Below are 23,719 nucleotides of genomic sequence, written 5' to 3' on the forward strand. Positions count from 1 at the left end.
CGCACAGTTATTTTCCCTGGCAGCCCTCTGTTATTCCATCTTAAGCTTTATTACCTGTGCATTTTGAAAGGGCTCGGACACTTAGCTCTTATTCTTAGTCCTAATTCTGGGCAGCATTGAATGTCATGGTGGAGTGAATACAGGGATCATGGTCAGACTTCTTATTGAAATGAGAAGTCCTGCTAATGAAACATAACAAGTGAGCGTTTTCATAGCCAGGGCTTGTCTGGCCCGTGAAGGCAGGTTTTCTAGAGAAACCCGACACCCTGAAGAATGTGGGCCCTAATAAGAGGTGTGTTTCCTACCGACTCGGGGGCTTTTTCATTGGGACCAGCTGAGTGCAGTGGGGCGCAGCAGACACCGAATGGACAAATTGCAGGAGAATGAAAATTGCCTGTGTGTTATTAAAGTGAAACTCAAGCTCAGGGGGCTCTGGTCTGGTCTGGAACCAGGCAGTCATAGTGGGGCTTCTCTAAAGGCACACATTCCTCTCTCCGAGGTCTCTGTTAGTGTTGTTGAACTCAAATTCCTCCACTTGAACCTGAGTGGGCCATAATTGAAATGTGAAGTATTTGATTTGATGGCCATCGTGTTTGGCAGCTTGGCGAGACTTAGCGGTCGACTGAATAAACAATGGAGTCGATCTGACTTGGTTTATCTCCTTAATGCCTGTCTGAGGGGAAAATGGTTGGAGATGGTGGCAGCATTTTAAGAGTAAATAAACCGAAGCTCTCCAGAGCCAGACAGACATCAAAATCCCTATTTTTCTCCCCTTCTCTGGAGGACCCGTTCAAGGTGAATACATCTGGGTTCAATAGCGTCCCTCAGGAGATGCACACAGACCCTTTTCACTCCGAAGACCCCTTCAAGACAGACCCGTTCAAAGGTGCTGATTCTCTCTTTCCTCTCCCTCTCTCTCTCTTTCCTCTCCCTCTCTCTCTTTCCTCTCCCTCTCTCTTTCCTCACCCTTTCTCACTTTCCTCTCCCTCTCTCTCTTTCCTCTCCCTCTCTCTCTTTCCTCTCCCTCTCTCTCTTTCCTCTCCCTCTCTCTCTTTCCTCTCCCTCTCTCTTTCCTCACCCTCTCCCTCTCTCTCTTTCCTCTCCCTCTCTCTCTTTCCTCTCCCTCTCTCTCTTTCCTCTCCCTCTCTCTTTCCTCTCCCTCTCTCTCTTTCCTCTCCCTCTCTCTCTTTCCTCTCCCTCTCTCTCTTTCCTCTCCCTCCCTCTTTCCTCTCCCTCTCTCTCTTTCCTCTCCCTCTCTCTCTTTCCTGTCCCTCTCTCTCTTTCCTCTCCCTCTCTCTCTTTCCTCTCCCTCTCTCTCTCTTTTTCTCTCCCTCTCTCTCTTTCCCCCTCTCTCTCTTTCTTCTCCCTCCATCTCCACTCTCTTTCCTCTCCCTCGCTCTATTTCTTCTCCCTCTCTCTCTTTCCTCTCCCTCCCTCTCTTTCCTCTCTGTCTCTCTCTTTCCACTCCTTCCATCTCCTCTCCCTCTCTCTCTTTCCTCTCCCTCTCTCTTTCCTCTCCTTCTCTCTCTTTCCTCTCTCTCTTTCCTCTCCCTCTCTCTCCTGTCCCTCTCTCTTTTTCCTCTCGCTTGTCTCTTTTTCTCTCTCTCTCTCTCTCTCTCTCTCTCTCTCTCTCTCTCTCTCTCTCTCTCTCTCTCTCTCTCTCTCTCTCTCTTTAGATGACCAATTCCAGCATTTTAGCTTTGTCCTCTTTGGCATAGCTTCTGATCCCCCCCACACTTGATTCTTCTCCTATAGGTGACCCCTTCCAAAATTCTCTCTTTCCTCTACCTCTCTCTCCTGTCCCTCTCTCTTTTTCCTCTCGCTTGTCTCTTTTTCTCTCTCTCGCTCTCTCTCTGTCTCTCTCTCTCTCTCTTTAGATGACCAATTCCAGCATTTTAGCTTTTGTCCTCTTTGGCATAGCTTCTGATTCCCCCCCACTTGATTCTTCTCCTATAGGTGACCCCTTCCAAAATGACCCTTTTGCAAAGCAGTCATCACTACCAGCCGCTGCAGGTATTTATTTATTCACAACACATGAGTTTAATTATGCATGGACATCACAAGAGTTTGGTGGCACCTTAATTGGGGAGGAGGGGCTCGTGGTAATGACTGGAGCGGAATAGGTGGAATGGTATCAACACATCAAACACATGGTTTCCAGGTGTTTGATACCATTCCATTAGTTCTTTTCCAGACATTATTATGAGCCATCCAGCAGCCTCCACTGATGGACATACAATGCCATCCTCTTGTTATGTTAATGAAACTATGGAGCTGTGAAACAGGCTTTCACCGTCACACTTCTCTCTTTGTAATATTGTGAAATTTCTGTTCCCTTATCTCTACGATGAGGCAAAAAAAAACACTGATGTTTTCATTGCAGCACTCACCTCGTTTACTCCTAACTGTAATTATAAGATAGATTCCAAAGAAAATATTTGCTGGATATTGAATGTTATCTAAATGGTGATTGCCAAATATCTGTAGACACTTGTTGTGTTTGTCTTGCGTAATGGAGAATGGCTACGTTCTCAATGTTGACTATAGTAGTCAATGAGAGTTGAACACACATCATTTTGAACTGATATAAACAATATGCATAGAATATAGTGCCTGAACGTGGTTAAATGAGTCTTACTGAAAAGGTTAACCAAATGAGACATTATCTCAGCCACTATTTGCTTTAGACTACACAGTACACCTGATTCATATAGCGTAGCTCTGTGAGGTTTACAGACCAGTCAGACTGGCCTGTGTGAAGGAAAGGTCATGTCTGATCCACAGTCTGCTCTCCTAGATCTCTCTCTCCACCCAGACCCCTTTGGAGGGGACCCCTTCAAAGAGACGGACCCCTTCAAGGCCTCGTCAGAAGACTTCTTCAAGAAGACCACCATCAAGGCAGACCCCTTCAGCACCACCGACCCTTTCAGTAAAAGTGCCACCCTCCCCACCAAGGTACAGGGAAGCCATCATGGCACCTTCTAACCACACTGAGTATATTTTATATATGGGTGTATAGACTGAGTATACAAAACATTAAGAACACTTTCTTAATATTGAGTTGCAACCCCCCCTTTCCCCTTAGAACAGCCTCAACTAGTCGGGGCGTGGACTCTACAAGGTGTCGAAAGCATTCAACAGGGATGCTGGCCCATGTTGACTCCAATGCTTCCCACAGATGTGCCAAGTTGGCTGGATGTACTTTGTGTGTTGGACCATTCTTGATACACACGGGAAACTGTTGAGCGTGAAAAACCCAGCAGCGTTGCAGTTCTTGACACAAACTAGTGCGCCTGGCAACTACTACCATACCCCGTTAAAAGGCACTTACATATTTTGTCTTGCTCATTCATCCTCTGAATGACACACATACACAATCCATGTCTTAGTTGTCTCAAGGCTTAAAATACTTCTTTAACCTGTCTCCTCCCCTTCATCTACACTGATTGAAGTGGATTTAACAAAATAAAATAGATAAGGGATCATAGCTTCCTAATGTTCCTAATGTTTGGTATACGCAGTGTATGTATGTATCTGTTTCTTTCTTGCAGACAAGTCATTTTACAAGCAGCGCAGACCCTTTCTTATCCATTAGCCCAAAACCCACCAGAGGCCCAGGACCAGGTACATGCTCAAATCTCTTTTTCCTATTCTCCTATTCCTCCTCACCCCAAGTTGTTTTTTGACTACCTCTCTCCCCATCTCTTTCTTTGTCATGTATAAGTCTGCTTTCTGTATTCAGAGATAGAGATATACACTAGTGATGTGGAAAGTCACACTTGTTTACTTGCAAATGTATTTGGTGAATAAAGGTGATTCATTTTCCGGTGAGTTGCACAAGAGCACCCACACCTTTTTGGCCCAGCCTACTGTTGTCTGTGTATAAGCCTATAGGCCTTTGGCGTTGTGAGCTGTCTTAACCCGCAGAGCAGGTGACGAGAAGCACTGAAAATAGTTCCCATCTTTGACAATCCGTTTAAACCCTCCAACCCTTTTTTTCCCCTTCAAGTTTTTGAACACAGGGTAGGTCTCAGTCTGTGTTTGGGTGCTGGTGGTTAACAAATATCAGTGTAAAATAACACATTACCTCAAATAGAATTTGTATGGATAAGATGGGTAAAATGTTGACCCTAATGGTTTTAAGAGGGAAACAGTTGAGGTTATTGTTTGATGTGATATTTTCCTAAGGTTCCCATTCTTAGCAGCACATGAACCACTTGAAACAGTCCCTGTGAAAACAAGAGATGCATTGTGGCTTGGGCGCAGAGGATGGCTCGTGGCATCTGAAATAGCCCCAGAGAGACCTTGGCCAGGGCCATCTGTATCTGTGCAAGTGTGTAGGTCCCATTCTCAATCAACCCCTTCACTTCTCTAGCGTTGCGCAAGAAAGTCCTCTTTTTATTTTCCCTAGGAAATTGCTGTAGTCCATATAAACACATTACACCATGCAGTACTGCAATAACATCGCCGTGCTAGAACACAGGGCAGGCTGTGGCAGTTGGATATTTGTAGGATCAGGTTTTCATGTTAGTTTGCCTATTGAACTTATGAGCCAAGTGAAAAGGATACTTGATATTCAAATCTTTTCGCCAGCTCATTTTGTCACTCTTGACTGAAACTACACAGGGTTTCTACACAGTCAGGGGTGAAACAGTGAAACATAGATGCAACAGTGTGCCAACCTTTGAGCAATGACTCTGGAAGCACAACTCATATCCGTCTTGTTTAAAAAAAATTATAATAATGAAGTTAGCTTTATGCAACGTCTTTTTGAGTGCAGACCAAATACACTTTTTTGTTTGTCTGAATGTGCGGTTTTTACCCACCAGCCAAGCTTCTGGGAGAGTGCCAGGGTTCCCATTTTGATTACGTTTCATACAGCACCCGTTCGAATACTGTGAATATTTGTGTATTTGTGCTGTGTAACCTATACCCTGGACTAACGTTTCTTGAACATCTCATGTTGATATTTGCTCAGATCTCTTTGGTACTCTGGACCCCTTTGGAAGCAGCACTGCTTTTGGAGGCAGTAACAGCTCATTTGGCAGTATCAGTAACAGTGGGTTCGCAGACTTCAGCCAAATGTCAAAGATCAGAGACCCAATGGAAGGAAGAGGAGGTTTCCCAGAATACCAGCAGGTATTTCTACTAAAGACTATGAACTTTTACATTTTATTTATTTAATCATTAGACTGTCCAGAGGTATTTTTTCTAACTTCCTGATTTAACACCTTCACTGCACATCAGTCTTGATATGATTTGGAACTTATGGATAGTTGTGAAGTTACTGCTATTAGCTTCAGCTTTGGCATCTGAAGACTCATATATTCTCTCCCTCTCTCCTTTTCTCCCTCCGTCCCTCTCTCCCTCCTTCTCTCTCTCTCCCTCCCTCTCTTCCTCTCTCTCCCTCTCTCTCTCTCTCTCCCTCCTTCTCTTCTCGTCTCTTCTCTTCTCTCTCTCCTTCCAGTCGGGGTTTGTGGAGGACCCATTCAGTAGGAATCAAGACGGCCCAGCTCTGCCGCCCAAGATGAGTGTTCCCCCCAGACCCAAACCTCCCAGTGGTGAGTGAGGCCCGAGGGGAAACAGGGAGAAATAGAGGTGGAGTGGAGGTGTAGGAGAGAGAGAGACGAGGGCAGATAGAGAATGAGAAACAGAGAGAGGGAAAGAGAAGGAAAAAAACTAGAGGAGGGTGAGGTTGTGGGTTAACCAAGAACGGGTAGTGCGTTAACCAAGGATGGGTAGTGCCTACCTTCTAGGTTTCACTATGAATAATACTACTTAACACCTTGTACCTTGATTAACAGTACATTTCGCAATATAGGTCAATTTGATCTTGGTTCTGTGTTATAGAATTGTGATGGTTTAGTATCCCTTGGCCACTTACCCTGAACCTCTTGGAACTACCCATCCCGGATCCGGGAGAATTGTCATCAACTACACTAATTAGCAAAGCGCAACGATCAAAAAATATTACTAGAAAATATTCATATTCATGAAATCACAAGTGAAATATAGTGAAACACAGCTTAGCCTTTTGTTAATAATCACATTGTCATCTCAGATTTTGAAATTATGCTTTACAGCCAAAGCAAGACAAGCGTTTGTGTAAGTTTATCGATAGCCTAGCATAGCATTATGTCCAGCTAGCAGCAGGAAGCTTGGTCACGAAAATCAGAAAATCAATAAAATGATTTGTTTACCTTTGATGAGCTTCGGATGTTTTTACTCACGAGACTCCCAGTTAGACAGCAAATGTTCCTTTTGTTCCATAAAGATTATTTTTATACCCAAAATACCTCCGTTTGTTGGTCACGTTATGTTGAGAAATCCACCGGAAATAGTGGTCACGACAACGCCGAAACAAATTCCAAATGATATCCATAATATCGACAGAAACATGGCAAACGTTTTTTATAATCCATCCTCAAGGTGTTTTTCAAATATCTATTCGATAATATATCAACCGGGACAATTGGCTTTTCAGTAGGAGCGAGAGGAAAACGACTACCTCTGTTTTTTACGCAATAATCACTCTGAGAGCCCTCAGCTTGCCACTTACGCAATGTAGTCGTTTACGCTCATTCTTCAACATAAAGGCGTGAAACTACGTCAAAATGCTGTAGACACCTTAGGGAATACGTAGAAAAAGGAATCTGGTTGATATCCCTTTCAATGGCCAATAGGGGTGCATAGGAATACAATGGTTTCAAAATAAGAGGCACTTCCTGATTGGATTTTCCTCAGGGTTTCGCCTGCAATATCAATTCTGTTATACTCACAGACAATATTTTGACAGTTTTGGAAACTTTAGAGTGTTTTCTATCCTAAGCTGTCAATTATATGCATATTCTAGCATCTGGTTCTGAGAAATAGGCGGTTTACTTCTTTTTTGTAACAGTATTTTTATTGGAATTTCACAATTTTCACCCATATTAAGAGATACAACAACAGAGACAAAGCACACCAAAAAAACATCAAGAAAAACAGCACTCACTTACACATACCTACGCACATATATATATATATATACATACACACACATACACACACATACATATACATACACACATGCATATACACATATATACGCGTACACACATACATACACACACATACATACATACCACCCACACCCATACATACGTACACCATTTTCCTCTTCCCGCTCGGTGCTTCTAATAGGCGGTTTACTTTGGGAACATTATTTTTCCAAAAATGAAAATAGTGCCCCCTAGTTTCAAGATTATTAATGGTCTTTCTCATCTCATTGTAAGTGTTGCCCTCTTTTGCTTGGATCTTCTAGTGACATACTCAGAAGAAGCTTGTGAGGATGAATGGCGTGGCTCATCACATATCTTCTGACTGTTAGAGCCTAGTTGACTAGAAGGAGTTGTAAGGGCCCTGAATACCCACTAGGCACACGCTGGTTGAATCAACATTGTTTCCATGTCATTTCAACAAAATTACGTTGAACCAACGTGGAATAGACGTTGAATTGACGTCTGTGCCCGTAGGTAACACTTAGCTGGTGTCGCCTCCTCTCTTACCTCCGCATGAGTAGAGTAAAGTATGCTAGTCAGTAGTCATAGATCAAACAGCGATGGTCAATGCAGCTTAGAAAACATAATAGGATCTTCATGAGAACAGATAAGAGTTGACCATCTCATTCTCCTTTTGAAGATCGAATAAACATATCAGTTTTGCAAAGAGATGAGTCCAGTTGACTATGCATTAGCTCTGCTCAACTTAGTAGCAATGTAGCTAGGCCTAATATGCATTTTTTGCCAGAACGTTAGTTAGTAAAAGTGTTATGTCACCATTTAAGCTTCCCAAAGGAAGTTGAATGGACCAGGGTATTCAGGATTTCACCACTTACTATTATTAAAGTGGTCCCCCCTCATGGTAAACCATATATTCAATATGCAATGTAATTGCAGTGTAGCCTAGGTATACATTATTACAAAGTAGAACTTAGATGCATATGAGTGGTTTATGTGCTGAATTACATGCATGAAATGAAATGAAAATTAAGAAATGAATTGTAACTAAAAATCCCCTATCTTTAGAATCCTTACTTGACATTATTATTTGATGCCAAGCTGCAGGGAGAACACAGAGCATCAGGTCTCACAGGAGATGATGAGTAAGAACAACAATGTTCTCAACCCCACCCTTCCCCACTTCCTCTCTTTCCACTCTGTGTGTGTGTGTGTGTGTGTGTGTGTGTGTGTGTGTGTGTGTGTGTGTGTGTGTGTGTGTGTGTGTGTGTGTGTGTGTGTGTGTGTGTGTGTGTGTGTGTGTGTGTGTGTGTGTGTGTGTGTGTGTGTGTGTGTGTGTGTGCATACTCAGGTGAGAAGTGTGGCTTTTTGGTGACCTCTTGCCCGACTCGGGTCACACTCTGTGCTCTGGCCAATAAACACCTTTCACACCTGGTTTTATAGAACCATGGAAATTAAATGATATGGGTAGAGAAGAATTTGCAACATACAGTAGATAAGTGAAAGGTCACTAGCGTAGTGTGGTAGTTTGATGCTGATATCTTAATGTTTCTGGGTGGTTTCTGAAGTCATATAGCAATATTTTAGATTTTTATGAGATACAGTCCATGTGATTTATGTTATGAGAACCTTTGTTTGTGGGGTTCTGAGTTGTGCCTTGTGCATTACATTGATAGGTAGCACTAATGATGTGCTGGTATTTTGGAACAGGGTGGAGCCGATGGTATGTGGTAAAGACTATGTTCCATTATGCGAAAGAGAAACTGAATGCCTGGCTGTTCAGTGGGGCTGTGAACTGCTAACCTTGACAAGCCGGGTATAAATAACAGTTCGATTGGAAATGTGGTCAACACCTACAGAAGCAACAACAACCAGCACTATGTTCCCATGGCCCACTGACTGTGCCAGCCGAGGTTGGCCTACAGAGAAACATCACTACCATGTTAACATGAGCCTATTTTAGAGTAGTTTCAGTTCTTCGTGAAATGATGTATATATTTATATGTGGAAATAAAGGTATGAGGATACAATACGTTGGCATAAATAAGGCCAGGAGTTTTTCCTGACATTACCAGGAATAATTTTGGTCCCTACACTTTTAGAAAAAACCTGCTATCTAGAACCTAAGGGTTATTTGGCTGTCCCCAAAGGAGAACCCTTACTGGTTCCAGGTAGAACCCTTTTGGGTTCCATATAAAACGCTTTCCACAGAGGGTTCTACATGGAACCAAAAAGGGTTCTACCCGGAACCAAAAAGGGTTCTCCTTTGGGGACAGCCAAATAACCCCTTTGGAATCTTAAAAAAAAGTGTAGTCAGAAAACACTGCCGTCCCTAGGGCCTTGGAATGCCATCATCCACCGCTTTCCACAGAGGGTTCTACATGGAAGTGTTCTACTGCCATCCCTAGGGCCTTGGAATGGCATTACCCACCGCTTTCCACAGAGGGTTCTACATGGAAGGGTTCTACTGCCATCCCTAGGGCCTTGGAATGGCATCACCCACCGCTTTCCACAGAGGGTTCTACATGGAGGGGTTCTACTGCCATCCCTAGGGCCTTGGAATGGCATCACCCACCGAGGAGAGATCTGATGAACTTGTGAACTGAATCCTCTGTTGGTTATGTGGGCAGAAACTCTACCCATCTGCTCGCCATAAAACCCAGCATAAAAGAGGATATTGCTCTCGCCGTATATTTTGGTACTGGGTTTATGCAATATACTATATGGCCCATCTAATTTAATGTGTTTAATTCATACCATGCTGGCATATTGTTTCATTACAATTTTGTGTGTATGCGATGGTGTTGTTTGTCTACTCTCTCTATTTTGCTTAAGTTGAGCTGCTTGTGGCGTTTGGTGCAGACAGTGATAAAGAAAAACTTCACATTTCTGTGGTAAAAGTTATCAAACCATCACTTAATACCTCAAGTTGTCCCCGTAACCACATATTTAATCTTTGAGACATCAGTGTAACATTTATAGTTCAAATGGGAGTACACCATATCTGTTGGGGAAATGACTGTGTCCTTACTGTCTCAATGTCTTCAGGTAAAAGCAGCCCTGTCAACTTGCCTGGAGGAGCGGGTGACTTGGCCAAGCCCTGCGACCCCTTCCAGCCATTCGGCAGTGACGCCATCGACCCATTTCAGAGTAAAAAGGTGGTCGGAGACCCCTTTAGTGGCAAAGACCCTTTTGCTCCTTCTGCCTCAAGTAAAGCCTCTAAAGACTCTTCCTTGGGTTTTGCAGACTTCAGTTCTGTAAGTTGAGCTCAGTGATACTCTCTCTCTGTCCAGACCAGTCTTTATATACCTAGCCACTACCTCGCTACTTCTAGCTCCCACAACGTTTAACTGAAGGATCTAGAGAAGAGCAGACGACAAGGCTCAGCCTGTCTATCTAGACCTTTCTGCTGCATCTCAACCTGGCCTCCCCTTCACTGTGCAGGTGTCTCTGTTTGTGAATAACCTACCTTCACTCTACACAAAGACCAGAGCCAGGCATCTGTCCAATCAGACCCATGGCATATTAACCACCATGTAACAGGCTAACTGTTCAGACCTATGGCATAATCCATAGCAATAACTACTGTTCATGATCACTGATCATCTGAGCGCGCGTTCCAACCCTACCTCATATCTAAGATGATGACACTAGCTGTTTCCTGTTGAAGAAGGCTCACTTTTCTGTACTGTGTTCTGATTCTGGGGGGGATTTGCACACCACCTACAGTTGGTTGCACAACACCTACAATGCATTTGATGTTGTGCAGTAAAGCACAGGAGCTGCATTGAAGAAGTGATACCCAGTACTTATGCAGGCAAGGGTGTCAGCCATTGTTGTGGTTTGATGTGTACGCTGTGATCGGAACATTTAAACAAATACAAATATATTTTGTTTGCTGCTAGTTAGCATGCTATAGTGCAGGGGTATTCAACTCTTGTCCTATGAGATCCGGAGCCTGCTGGTTTTCTGTTCTACCTGATAAATAATTACACCCTGATTAGAGGGGAACAATGAAAAAAAATGCAGTTGAACTGGCTTTGAGGTCCAGAGTTGAGTTTGAGGGCTAAAACAAGCGCAATTGGAAAGTATTATATCTCTGGCAATCCTCTCTGGCAGTTCAATAAGTGGATTCTGGCAGAGTGTGAATTATTATTCAACCAGTCAATGGTTGCTTTAAAATCAGTGTTGAATAATCCAGCCAGTGTGGTGCTATGGCCTGGGCTGTCTGTGAGTACAGTTACATTCACACAATAATACTATTATTGTGGATAGTCATATTAATATAATACTTTGTTTAAAACGTTTGCATGCTTTGCAAGAAGAACAATTTCCCTAATAATCCTGTTTCCATGGACACATCTGAAATCACGCTACCTGATGGGACTTAAATAAATACAGATAATTGGCAATCACAATAAATGTTCTACCACAGTGACCATGTTATTTTTGCAAAGCCTATTTGATTCTGAGTTCGGACATATAAAGTTTGTATGTGAAAACGACACTACATGGACAAAAGTAGTGTCTCGTCAAACATCTCATTCTAAAATCATGGGCATTAATATGGAGTTGGTCCCCCCTTTGCTGCTATAACAGCCTCCACTCTTCTAGGAAGGTTTTCCACTAGATGTTGGAACATTGCTGCTATAACAGCCTCCACTCTTCTAGGAAGGTTTTCCACTAGATGTTGGAACATTGCTGCTATAACAGCCTCCACTCTTCTAGGAAGGTTTTCCACTAGATGTTGGAACATTGCTGCTATAACAGCCTCCACTCTTCTAGGAAGGTTTTCCACTAGATGTTGGAACATTGCTGCTATAACAGCCTCCACTCTTCTAGGAAGGTTTTCCACTAGATGTTGGAACATTGCTGCTATAACAGCCTCCACTCTTCTAGGAAGGTTTTCCACTAGATGTTGGAACATTGCTGCTATAACAGCCTCTACTCTTCTAGGAAGGTTTTCCACTAGATGTTAGAACATTGCTGCTATAACAGCCTCCACTCTTCTAGGAAGGTTTTCCACTAGATGTTGGAACATTGCTGCTATAACAGCCTCCACTCTTCTAGGAATGTTTTCCACTAGATGTTGGAACATTGCTGCTATAACAGCCTCCACTCTTCTAGGAAGGTTTTCCACTAGATGTTGGAACATTGCTGCTATAACAGCCTCCACTCTTCTAGGAAGGTTTTCCACTAGATGTTGGAACATTGCTGCTATAACAGCCTCCACTCTTCTAGGAAGGTTTTCCACTAGATGTTGGAACATTGCTGCTATAACAGCCTCCACTCTTCTAGGAAGGTTTTCCACTAGATGTTGGAACATTGCTGCTATAACAGCCTCCACTCTTCTAGGAAGGTTTTCCACTAGATGTTGGAACATTGCTGCAGGGACTTTGTTCTATTCAGCCACAAGAGAATTAGTGAGGTCACAAAGTTGGAAGCACAGAATCGTCTAGAATCTAATAGTATACTGTAGCGTTAAGATTTCCCTTCACTGGAACTAAGGAGCCTGAACCTCCTCCACCAAACCTTACAGTTGGCACTATGCATTGGGGCAGGTAGCTTTCTCCTGGCATCTGCCAAACTCAGATTCGTCCTTTCGGAATTCCAGATGGTGAAACGTGATTCATCACTCCAGAGAATGCTCCAGAGTCCAATGGCGGGGAGCTTTACACCACTCCAGCCGAAGCTTGGCATTGCGCATTATGATCTTAGGCTTGTGTGCGGCTGCTTGGCCATGGAAAACCATTTCATTAATGGTTATTGTGCTGACATTGCTTCCAGAGAATGTTTTGAACTCGGTAGAGAGTGTTGCAACCGAGAACAGATTATTTTTACGCACTTCAGCAGTCCCGTTCTGTGAGCTTATGTTTGGCCTACCACTTCGCGGCTGAGCTGTTTTTACTCCTAAACATTTCCGCTTCACAATAACAGCATTTACAGTTGACCGGGGCAGCTCTAGCAGGGCAGAAATTTAACAAACTGACTTGTTGGAAAGGTGGCATCCTATGACGGTGCCACATTGAAAGTCACTGACCTCTACAGTAAGGTTATTCTACTGCCAATGTTTGTCTATGGAGATTGCATGGCTGTCTGCTAGATTTTATACACCTGTCAACAACGAGTGTGGCTGAAATAGCCAAATCCACTCATTTGAGGTGATGTCCACATACATTTGGCCATGTAGTGTGTTTCTAAGATTCATAATTCAGTTTTTTTAACTCACTCGCAGATAAGAGGGAGGCTTGCACTAGGTGTTATAATCGGCGTATGCTTACATCGTTTTTTATTTTACGCCAATTAAGATAAGCAGAGTAAAGTGTTTACATGACTATTACCATACTCGGCCTACTACCATAATCAGTTTAATCTAAAATGATTAGTGTGCATGTAAATGTACTCAGTGAAGCCATAATCCAGCATACTCATATTTGAATACTAGCTCCAATCATCAGCAGTCAGTCAATCAGTCACTCAGTCAGTCAGTCACTTATTAAGTAATTCAGTCAGTAAGTCAGTCAGTCAGTGTGTCATCAGTCCCTTATTAAGTCATTCAGTGAGTAAGTCAGTGAGTCAATAAGTCAGTCAGTCAGTGTGTGCCCTAATGCCAGGCTAGGCCAGAGAGGGAAGCCAATCCGGTGTGGTTTAGTGACTGACAGCTCCAGGTCACTGGTCTGGCTGTGGGATCTGTTGACATGGGAAGCAGCAGTATCACTACTCAGCTCTCAGTCCTGAGTTCTTACCCAGCATGTCTATGGTGTGTATCAGTGATGTGTGTCCTACTAGTGTGTAGATGCAGTATCAGTTTGTCTTTTCTTGAGGCTTAGTTTGCTCAGCCTGGTTAGTGTTGGTCTGCTGCATGACATTGGTAGCATAGATCCTACTTTACCATCTCTGACTTGTGCCAAATTACTCCCAAAGTAACCAAAACATTTTGAACAGAATCAGCTGCCTGGATTTTATTGAAACTAAAGAGGCATAGTGTTCCACAATAAAGATATTATCTAGAAAAATACCATATCATATAATAATATAATAATAATATATAATCATATATTAACTTGGCCCCTGAATTGAATGATGAATAATTTGAAACAAATGTAATGTATCTATTAAACGCCTCAATGGATTCTGTTCCATACTTATTTTGGTGAGTCAGAATTGAAGGCGCTCATTTGAGTCTGACATCTGAATCAGATCTAAGGTTGGTAAAGCAGTGTCTCCTGATATGTGTGTTTTGGTATGCATGGGAGAGTTCCTAGCTCTACTTTGCTGTGATCCTTACACAGGCTAGATCTCATACTATCACTTTAACAGACACTTTCCATTTTCTCCCTGCATGTCACTGTTGCATGTTATCTTAAATATGCTTTTAGTTGCTTGTTCATTTTCACTTGGGACCAAACTGAAAAGTCCTCCATGTTGCTTTGTCATAGTTAGTTGTATCTTGTGGTGTTTCGAAGTGTGCTCGGTGTAAAATGGATGGTGATGTGCGATTGGTGAATTATTTCTTTGGTGTTTTATCATTCATTTTTCTCTCGCAGGACCAGAAAAGGTTAAGGTAAGAATGTTTGAACATGCGGTCAAATTGAATAGTGGCTTGTTTTGTGTTTTGGTCTCATACTTTAGGCTCTGAGCACAACCACTTAGGTTTAACAATAAGAAGCACCTTTCCTCCAACAGCAGAACACACTTGAATTGAATATTAAAGTAAGGACAGGGATAGGTCAGTTAGTGTGTGTCTAGTGGTGTGTATATTTTGTGTGTGTGCTGATGTGTGTTAATATGTGTGTATACGTTGTATAAGAGCAGAGTAGATGGTGACTATGAAATCTACAGTCATGTATATCCTCTTACTGTAGCCAGGCAAACATGGAAGTTTACCCTTTATATACAGTGTAAGGTTCACTAAAATGCAATAATCTGTCAAGACACCTTCTAATGTATATGGTGTGAGGGATGAATCATTTGTATGTTAAATGCCTCTCTCCTGTTCTCTCTGTAGTTTGGAAATGAGGCTCAGCAACTGGAGTGGGCGAAGAGAGAGAGTGAGCGAGCGGAGCGGGAGCGGCTGAAGAGGCTCCGGCAGCAGGAGCAAGAGGACTTAGAGCTGGCCATCGCTCTCAGCAAGGCCGAGATGTCCCACGGGTGACCTGGACTGGACTGGACACCCACACACACACACACATCCCACTGCACAAAAACTGGTTGAATCAACGTTGTTTCCACATCATTTCAACAAAAAATAAATACATGTGATGACATTGAATTAACGTTGAAAACTCATTGGATTTGTAAAAAGTCAGTAACATAAGGGTATTTAGTATTTTTTTTCAACTAACTTTTAACCTAAATCCAATCCAATGACATATTTTTTGTTGATTTCATGTTGAGTTCACGTTAGTTGACAACTTGAAGAAATGTAAATCAAAACTAGACTTTGAACTGAATTCTGTGCCCAGTGGGATGCCCACGCACATAGAGATACAGACACATATAGACAAACACACACATAGAGATACAGACACATATAGATAAACACACACACAGAGATACAGACACATATAGACAAACACACACACAGAGATACAGACACATATAGATAAACACACACATAGAGATACAGACACATATAGACAAACACATACATAGAGATACAGACACATATAGATAAACACACACACAGAGATACAGACACATATAGACAAACACACAGATAGACATACTCTTACAAGCATTACTCGTGCACATACACATGCGTGTACGACTCACACACCATACCCCATCACACTGTGAAGGACCTGGAGCTGGCCATTTCTCTCAGGGCCGATGTGCCCAACACATGTCCGCTTCCTTAACCACACACAGACACACACCACTGCCACAACACACATACACACGCCATCTGATACGCACACACAGAAACACACAATCTCTGGATGGACAAACTCTCAAAGCAAAAGAAAATACAAAACAGAACTTTTGGGGTTATCCTGGGCCCTGTGGAAACCAGTGGAGTGGTGGTATAGTGGAGGGGAAACGCAAGTAAATGCAGTTTACCAACCCTTTTTATTTTTTTGTGACAGTTAATCCACCTTTTGCAAATGCATTACTTTTTTCACCACGACCGGTGATCAGAGTTTACCAACCTATTTTTTTTACCACTACATCACTGGTGGAAATAGAACTGGATTTGACTTTACGGTGGTAGGTTGGAGTTGGAGTGGGAGATTGAAGCCAACAATCACAATCTCTCTTACTGTTTTTAATTGATAGGCGGGGAGGGGAAAAGATGATGACCCGTGGTTTTAGAATTAACTGATGCACTGTTTAAATGCACTATAGAGGCTGGCTCAACATGAAAGATGTAAAGATGAACATAATATGTGTTGGTTTGGTGAATGAGCATGAATCGCAGTTGGAGCTCTGACAGATGTGAAGAAGGGAATACCTAAAGGTTATGCTGGAATGCTTATTAAGATTGAGACATTATTTTAGTATTGGTTTATTATGTGAATGTGGCAAGCCAGTGGCAGGGTTCTTCTTTGACTGGCTACTGTAAGTGGTGTGTGAGAGAGGTCTGTTTGGACCAGAACAAACTGTACAGATATATTTTCTTTCTCTTTGAGTGTGAGATAGTAGATGCATTGTTTTGACAATAATTCAGTGCTTCTTCAGCGAACATAGGAAGAAGGAATGGGTACTTAGCTGTGCCTCCTCTGAAAATTCAAGTAAGTTCACAAAGCTGTGATGTATATCAAACAACAACCAAAAAAGGCGAGATGAGGGAAATTATTTCAAGTTTTATTATAGGTTTTTTTATAATATTTTTTTTCACTATGTGATGTGTTATTTTATTATTTTAGGTATTATTTGTTAAAAGACAGAAACATTTTGTTTATTACGATTCTAGTTGAAAAAAGCTGCCAAAAATTACAAACCTACAAGCACAAGCTGCAGAGAGGTTAAAGAAAGTTAGAAATGGCCTGTGGTTTTCTTCAGCTAACCATCAATAATATGCAAATTCATTAGGTCACATGAGTTTCACAGCTATAACTGGAATATTCCGCTGTTTACGGTACAGTGTGTCATAGTTTGATGTTACAACTTGGGCTCAACCACTTTTATTTATAGCTGCTTTGTCTTTTACTTGAAACTCCTTGCTGATGGTACTGCCTGCTTAGCACATTACACCTGTGGGTTTTACTTCACTTTCACCTTAATTAAGCTTTGAATTGAACTGAATAGAGATGATGATAATAGCAGCTGAGGTCCTAACCATATGAAAAGGACACTTACATTAATTGCCCCTGTGTTCTGTCTTTTCCTGTTGTACTGAACTGTATGTGTCCTACATTGACTTTTATAAGCTTCCATGTAATGTCATTGTTGTCACCTACTATTGTACTAGTCTGAGTGAAAAGACCTCACCTAACTATATGGGATGTTGTGAAAATGCATTATGAAAGTTACATCCCCTTTGGGTTGGGAAAGGACATGATTTAAGTTACAATTCAGTGGTATGGGCCGTTAACGCTGCCACAAGGTGGAAATAGAAACCATCTCTCTGTAACATTTATTTGTTAATGTTTACATATCAAACTTCTTTGCTCTAGTGGTTAAAACAGTGTAATTATATTATATGTGAAGAACCTGTTCTGGTACAGATCTGACCTTTAACTGTGCTGCTGTATATAGCTGACTCACTGGGCAAAAACTGGTTGAATCAATGTTGTTTCCACGTTGAATCAATGTTGTTTCCATTTTAACAAAAAAATGTATGTGATGACATTGAGTCAACGTAGAAAAAGTAATCAACGTGAGGGAATTTGGTCTTTTGGTTTAGGGATAGGGTAACCTATCGAAGCAGGGGTAAAAGAAACGCCTGAAACAAGATGCACTGGTCTTGACGAGAAGAAAAAAAACTGTTGGGGGAGGTTCTCTTCTGCACTGTTCAACCAATCCAGTAAATGTGGAGGAGGAGTTAAGGGTACCCCTAACCCTACGTAAATCGAATGACATGTTGTATTTTTGTTGTTGAATTCATGTTAGTTGACAACTCAACCAAATGTAAATCAAAACTAGACGTTGAACTGATGTCTGTGCACGGTGGGGAGGTAACCTGGGGTCGTCTGCATTTGACCCTTGACCTTTTTGGCCCTACCTGTGGTGTTTTAATCACAGGTCAGACTCTCGAAGCTTGGGATGCCAACACTCCCGCCCTTACCCAGCATACTGTATGTCAGAACCCCTGTAGTGCACCTTCAGGTTAAATCCACAGTGAGGGTGTTTGGTTGGCCGGAGACTCAGCCACAGCTCTCTGTTCATTGGTCATTTCATGGCCCTTTTTGTATGCCTTGAAAATACATTCATCATTTCTTACTCCATTCTTTGGAGTTAGCCTAGCGGTTAAGAGCATTGGGCCAGTAACTGAAAGGTTGCTGGTTCAAATCCCTGAGCCGGCAAGGTGGAAACAAATCTGTCATTATGCCCTTAAGTAAGACAGTTAACCTCCAGCAACAACTGCTCCCCGGGTGCCGATGATGTCAATTAAGGCAGCACCTCTCTGATTCAGAGGGGTTGGGTTAAATGCAGATGACACATTTTAGCTTGAAATCAGTCAGTTGTGCAACTGAATAGGTCTTCCCTTGATCTGACACTGTTGGATTGGTGAAAGAAAGGGTTCCATTATGTATCCCAATCACCCAACCAATCATGTCAGATTAGGGAGGCAGGATGGAAGGATGCATTTTGAGAGTATTGAAATAGGGCCCAACACTACCTAGTGTTCTCTACATACTTACCACTCATGCTGTATTTTGTCTTTGATACCTACATCGTGCAATAGGTTTTATTTAGTATTTTTCTCGTTGTTCGTGTGCTGAAAACACCTGTGAATCCCATTGGACTTTTAATATGTCTATGCTTTTAATACGAGTGCCCTCTGCCCCAACTTGGCTGAGTTTGATCATACATTCAGAGGTACATGCAGAGGCCTAATACAAGCCTAAACAGATTGTAGAGGACTTATCTTTTGTTTTTCTGACAACTGATCTGTCTTCTGAAGCTCGATGCATTCCTTTTTCTTTTGGTCTGCCTTTAATTGTCTTTCCGCTGTAGATGAGAAGAAATAATCAAAGCTGTCTTAAACGGTATATTATGTCTGTTATATTTGTCCCATAAGAAGTGAAAAAATGTACAACTTAAAACATTTTGAGGATATATGACTATACACTAAGAGTAAAAAAAAAATGCTTGGATTTATTTTAAATGTTAATCCTATGTACATGGTCATTGTTTACTAGAATAAACATTTCATTTAAATAAATAAGACTCATGTTTTTTTGTGGTGTTTTTTTATTTAATTGATTTTCCTTTTGCACGTGCACTGAGTACAGTTGTGGCCAAACGTTTTGAGAATTACACAAATATAAATTTTCACAAAGTCTGCTGCCTCAGTTTTTATGATGGCAATTTGCATATACTCCAGAATGTTATGAAGAGTAAGGATATTGCTGCCAGTAAGATTGCACCTAAATCAACCATTTATCAGATCATCAAGCACTTCAAGGAGAGCGGTTCAATTGTTGTGAAGAAGGCTTCAGGGCGCCCAAGAAAGTCCAGCAAGCACCAGGACCGTCTCCTAAAGTTGATTCAACTGCAGGATTGGGGCACCACCAGAACAGAGCTTGCTCAGGAATAGCAGCAGGCAGGACTGAGTGCATCTGCACGCACAGTGAGGCAAAGACTTTTGGGATGATGGCCTGGTGTCAAGAAGGGCAGCAAAGAAGCCACTTCTCTCCAGACAAAACATCAGGGACAGACTGATATTCTGCAAAAGGTACAGGGATTGGACTGCTGAGGACTGGGGTAAAGTAATTTTCTCTGATGAATCCCCTTTCCGATTGTTTGGGACATCCGGAAAAAAGCTGCTCAGCTATGGAAACTCATTTCATGAAGCTCCCGACGAACAGCTCTTGTGCTGACGTTGCTTCCAGTTTTGAACTCGGTAGTGAGTGTTGCTTCGCGCTTCAGCACTCAGCGGTCCCTCCAACAGTCTTGAAGGAGTTCCCACATATGCTGAGCACTTGTTGGCTGCTTTTCCTTCACTCTGCGGTCCAACTCATCCCAAACCATCTCAATTGGGTTGAGGTCTGGTGATTGTGGAGGTCGGTTATCTGATGCAGCACTCCATCACTCTCCTTCTTGGTCAAATAGCCCTTACACAGCCTGAAGGTATGTTTTGGGTCATTGTCCTGTTGAAAAACAGGTGCAAAGCAGATGGGATGGCGTATCGCTACAGAATGCTGTGGTAGCCATGCTGGTTAAGTGTGCCTTTAATTCTAAATAAATCACTGACAGTGTCCAGCAAAGCACCATCACACCACCTCCTCCATGCTTCACGGTAGGAACCACACATGCAGAGATCATCTCGATCATCCGAGTCTCACAAGACACGGCGGTTGGAACCAGAAATCTCAAATTTAGACTCATCATACCAAAGGACAGATTTTCACCAGTCCATTGCTTGTGTTCTTGGCCCAAGCAAGTCTCTTCTTATTGGTGTCGTTTAGTAGTGGTTTCTTTGCAGCAATTCTACCATGAAGGCCTGATTCACTCGGTCTCTGAACAGTTGATGTTAAGATGTGTCTGTTGCTTGAACTCTATGAAGCATTTATTTGGGTTGCAATTTCTGAGGCTGGTAACTCCTCTACAGCAGAGGTAACACAGGGTCTTCCTTTCCTGTGGCGGTCCTCACGAAAGCCAGTTTCATCAACTTAGAACAAAATTTCAAGTATAATCTTGAGAATCCCGATTAAAATAGTCCAGAAGATGGACTCCTCTTCCTAAAAGTCATCCTCTGGAGCATATCTCAGCTTGATGGGTTTTGCGACTGCACTTGAAGAAACTTCTTGAAATTTTCTCCGTATTGACCAACCTTCATGTTTTAAAGTAATGATTGACTGTCGTTTCTTTTTGCTGATTTGAGCTGTTCTTGCCATAATTTGGACTTGGTCTTTTACGAAATAGGGCTATCTTCTGTATACACCCCTACCTTGTCACAACACAACTGGCTCAAATTGGCTCAAATGCATTACAAAGGAAATAAATTCCACAAATTAATATTTAACAAGTCACACCTGTTAATTGAAATACATTCCAGGTGACTACCTCCTGCAGCTGGTTGAGAGAATGCTAAGAGTGTGCAGAGCTGTCATCAAGGCAAAGGGTGGATACTTTGAAGAATCTGAAATACAAAATATACTTTTTTATATGAATCAGCCAAAGATTCATAGACTTCATTTACCCCCCAGGGGTGTTGGTTCATACTTCTTAACCTTTTGAATTAAAACTCCCTCAAATTAGTAAATAGTGTAGATCTAAACCTCTAGACAAGATGCTCATTGATGGTCCCCCAAATGCCAGACCTGCCAAAAAGCCACACCAGGCAATAAAATTGGCTGTGAATTACACCCGTCTATATTTCAAGGATACAGCTGCACGTGTGAAAATAATTATGTGCCAACAGACCACTCATTTCTGGACATATTACTTGAAACCCAAGCAAGTCCTGTGTTCGGAATGTTAACTGTCTCCGTATGAAATAACAGGAAATTCCTAGGTAAGTTTGTATTTACCTTATACTAATGGAAGTACGGAAATTAAATGCTGTTTGCCTTTAAGGATGAAAATGGGACATGGAGACGTATTAAAGATATGCTCATCTCACAAATTGCCCCTCCAATATTTGTATCTATATTTGTGCATTCTTTTTGGGGTATTTACTAGTGTTGTCTTTTACTTTTTCAACGAGTGACTGAATTGACATGTTTTCTTAACAAGAACATGACATGTTAAGAGCAGAAAGGTTGCACATGTTGTCACTAGCAGCATATTTCAGCACATGTTTTCACTAGGACAATTGTGCTACCCCCTCTTTAAAGAGAATTTCTGGAAAAATGGGATATACCTTGCCAGCTGTGGAGGGTGTCCAGTACTAGTTTAATGCTTCATGATGTTGGAGAATGCTTACACTCCACATGTGCACACACACACACCCTTATATGGGAGTTGGGGGTCCATAGTTGTCAGAGGTATCTGTAAGGGGATCTCCCGTATGCCTTCTCCCTGTTGGGGCCGATACATGGAGACCCCAACTTTCTGACAGCTAGCTGGGGGCCATTATGTTTTTCAGCCTTAGTTCCAAGAGCTAGAATTTAATTGAACCTTTATTTAACTAGGCAAGTCGGTTAAGAACAATGACGGCCTAGGGACAGTGGGTTAACTGCCTTGTTCAGGGGTAAAATGACAGATTTTTACCTTGTCAGCTCAGGGATTTGATCTAGGAAACCTTTCGGTTACTGGCCCAACACTCTAACCACTAGGCTACATGCCACCCCAATGCTAGAAAAGCCTAGGAAAACAGTTAAGAGAACCCCCCCTCCTTTAACCAATCTGCCATAGTTAATAAATAATCTGCCCTGGACCTGAGAAGTAGCAGACCCAGTCCCGTTGGCCCAGTCTATTTAATCAGCTGTTGGTGAGGGAAGGAGTGGGGCTTGCTGCTCTAGAGCAGGGCTGCCTGGCCTGGCTGACCCATGAATGTTGTGGTACAGACCAGGGGAAAGTGTTCATGTTTTCCAATAGGACTGACTGTCAGGGGAGGAATGCTGACTAAAACAGTCCAGATGGACCCTCTCTGGTACTCTGTCACTCCATATAATTCACCATTAGTTTGATGCTTATCTTTGAGAAATATATCTTGTGGTATGCACTGAAGCAGTACTAGGGCTACATACAGCTGGGGAGGGGAGATGGTTTTTGTATCGTAAATATACAACGAAGTTGATGTTGGTATGGAAGTGTTTTTCCCGAAATGAACCGAGACATGAACATATTTATCAATGAACAAAAATATGCTGTATATATCAAGTGCCTTAGAAATTGAGTTGTGTATTTCCGGCCTCAAGTGCATAGTGGTGACTGTGCTCACCATGTGTCTGTTGGCAAAGGACCCCACTCTTTCACTTCACACAGTATCATTCTACATAGGACTGTATTTAGCCAGTACCAATGTTAATCCATGTTGTTCATCCATAGACCAGATGAGTATCTTCCACTGAGGAGCTTCCAAACAGCTCCAGTAGATGGTGTACTCATCCTTTAACATTCCCACTTTTCCCACACATGTTAATTGGCTTCTGGCTGCCGTGAAGTCTAGGAGATCAATCCTTTCCTGATATAATCGATGTTATACATTTGACTCAGACAGGATCTTAGTATGAGATGTTGGGACTTTACACTGAATATGGAGGCCATGCTTGTTGTGTCTCTCAAAGTCTTGGTGAATATCCTGTTGAGCGTTATTACTGGAAACTGAAATTTGGGCATTTGTCTGTGTTCTGCTGCCCATTGGGGGCCAACTGTGATATGTATCTCCACACACACACACACACACACACACACACACACACACAGACACACACACTGAACTGCTCCCTTGATTTTCAGCAGTTAATACTCTTTCACCTCTTTCAGAGATTTCATATAAAGCTCAAACATACGTATCTAGCTTGTACTGTAGAGTTTTAAAAAGCTATCTTCTCCATGTTCTCTCTGCGGACTTACTTCTTTATTGCCTTTTTATGTAACCGTCCTTGTAGAATTGTTTAAAATTATGCTGTTGTTTTTGAAGATACTCTGTGTAAAGTATTTCT

At 42.1% G+C, this 23,719-nt stretch overlaps 1 protein-coding gene across 8 annotated transcripts in view; it reads left to right on the plus strand.

Annotated features, from left to right (window-relative positions):
- The window catches only part of eps15l1a (epidermal growth factor receptor pathway substrate 15-like 1a), a 33,482-nt gene extending 14,138 nt beyond the window's left edge, over positions 1–19,344 (plus strand). For 2 of the 8 annotated variants that reach the window (XM_031822576.1, XM_031822577.1), the window contains exons 17-25: positions 784–886; positions 1,957–2,013; positions 2,798–2,955; positions 3,552–3,624; positions 4,979–5,139; positions 5,468–5,561; positions 10,047–10,208; positions 14,546–14,562; positions 15,007–19,344. In XM_031822576.1, coding sequence (XP_031678436.1) covers positions 784–886; positions 1,957–2,013; positions 2,798–2,955; positions 3,552–3,624; positions 4,979–5,139; positions 5,468–5,561; positions 10,047–10,208; positions 14,546–14,562; positions 15,007–15,153 — 972 coding nt within the window. In that variant the 3' untranslated portion in view covers positions 15,154–19,344. Of the gene's footprint in view, positions 1–783; positions 887–1,956; positions 2,014–2,797; positions 2,956–3,551; positions 3,625–4,978; positions 5,140–5,467; positions 5,562–10,046; positions 10,256–14,545; positions 14,563–15,006 lie in introns of all 8 variants that reach the window. The other 6 variants (XM_020480400.2, XM_031822575.1, XM_031822578.1 and 3 more) reach the window with 5 other exon arrangements.
- Positions 19,345–23,719: the final 4,375 nt, after the last annotated feature.

This window comes from Oncorhynchus kisutch, linkage group LG4, assembly GCF_002021735.2.
Source record: "Oncorhynchus kisutch isolate 150728-3 linkage group LG4, Okis_V2, whole genome shotgun sequence".
NCBI classification, from domain to species: domain Eukaryota; kingdom Metazoa; phylum Chordata; class Actinopteri; order Salmoniformes; family Salmonidae; genus Oncorhynchus; species Oncorhynchus kisutch.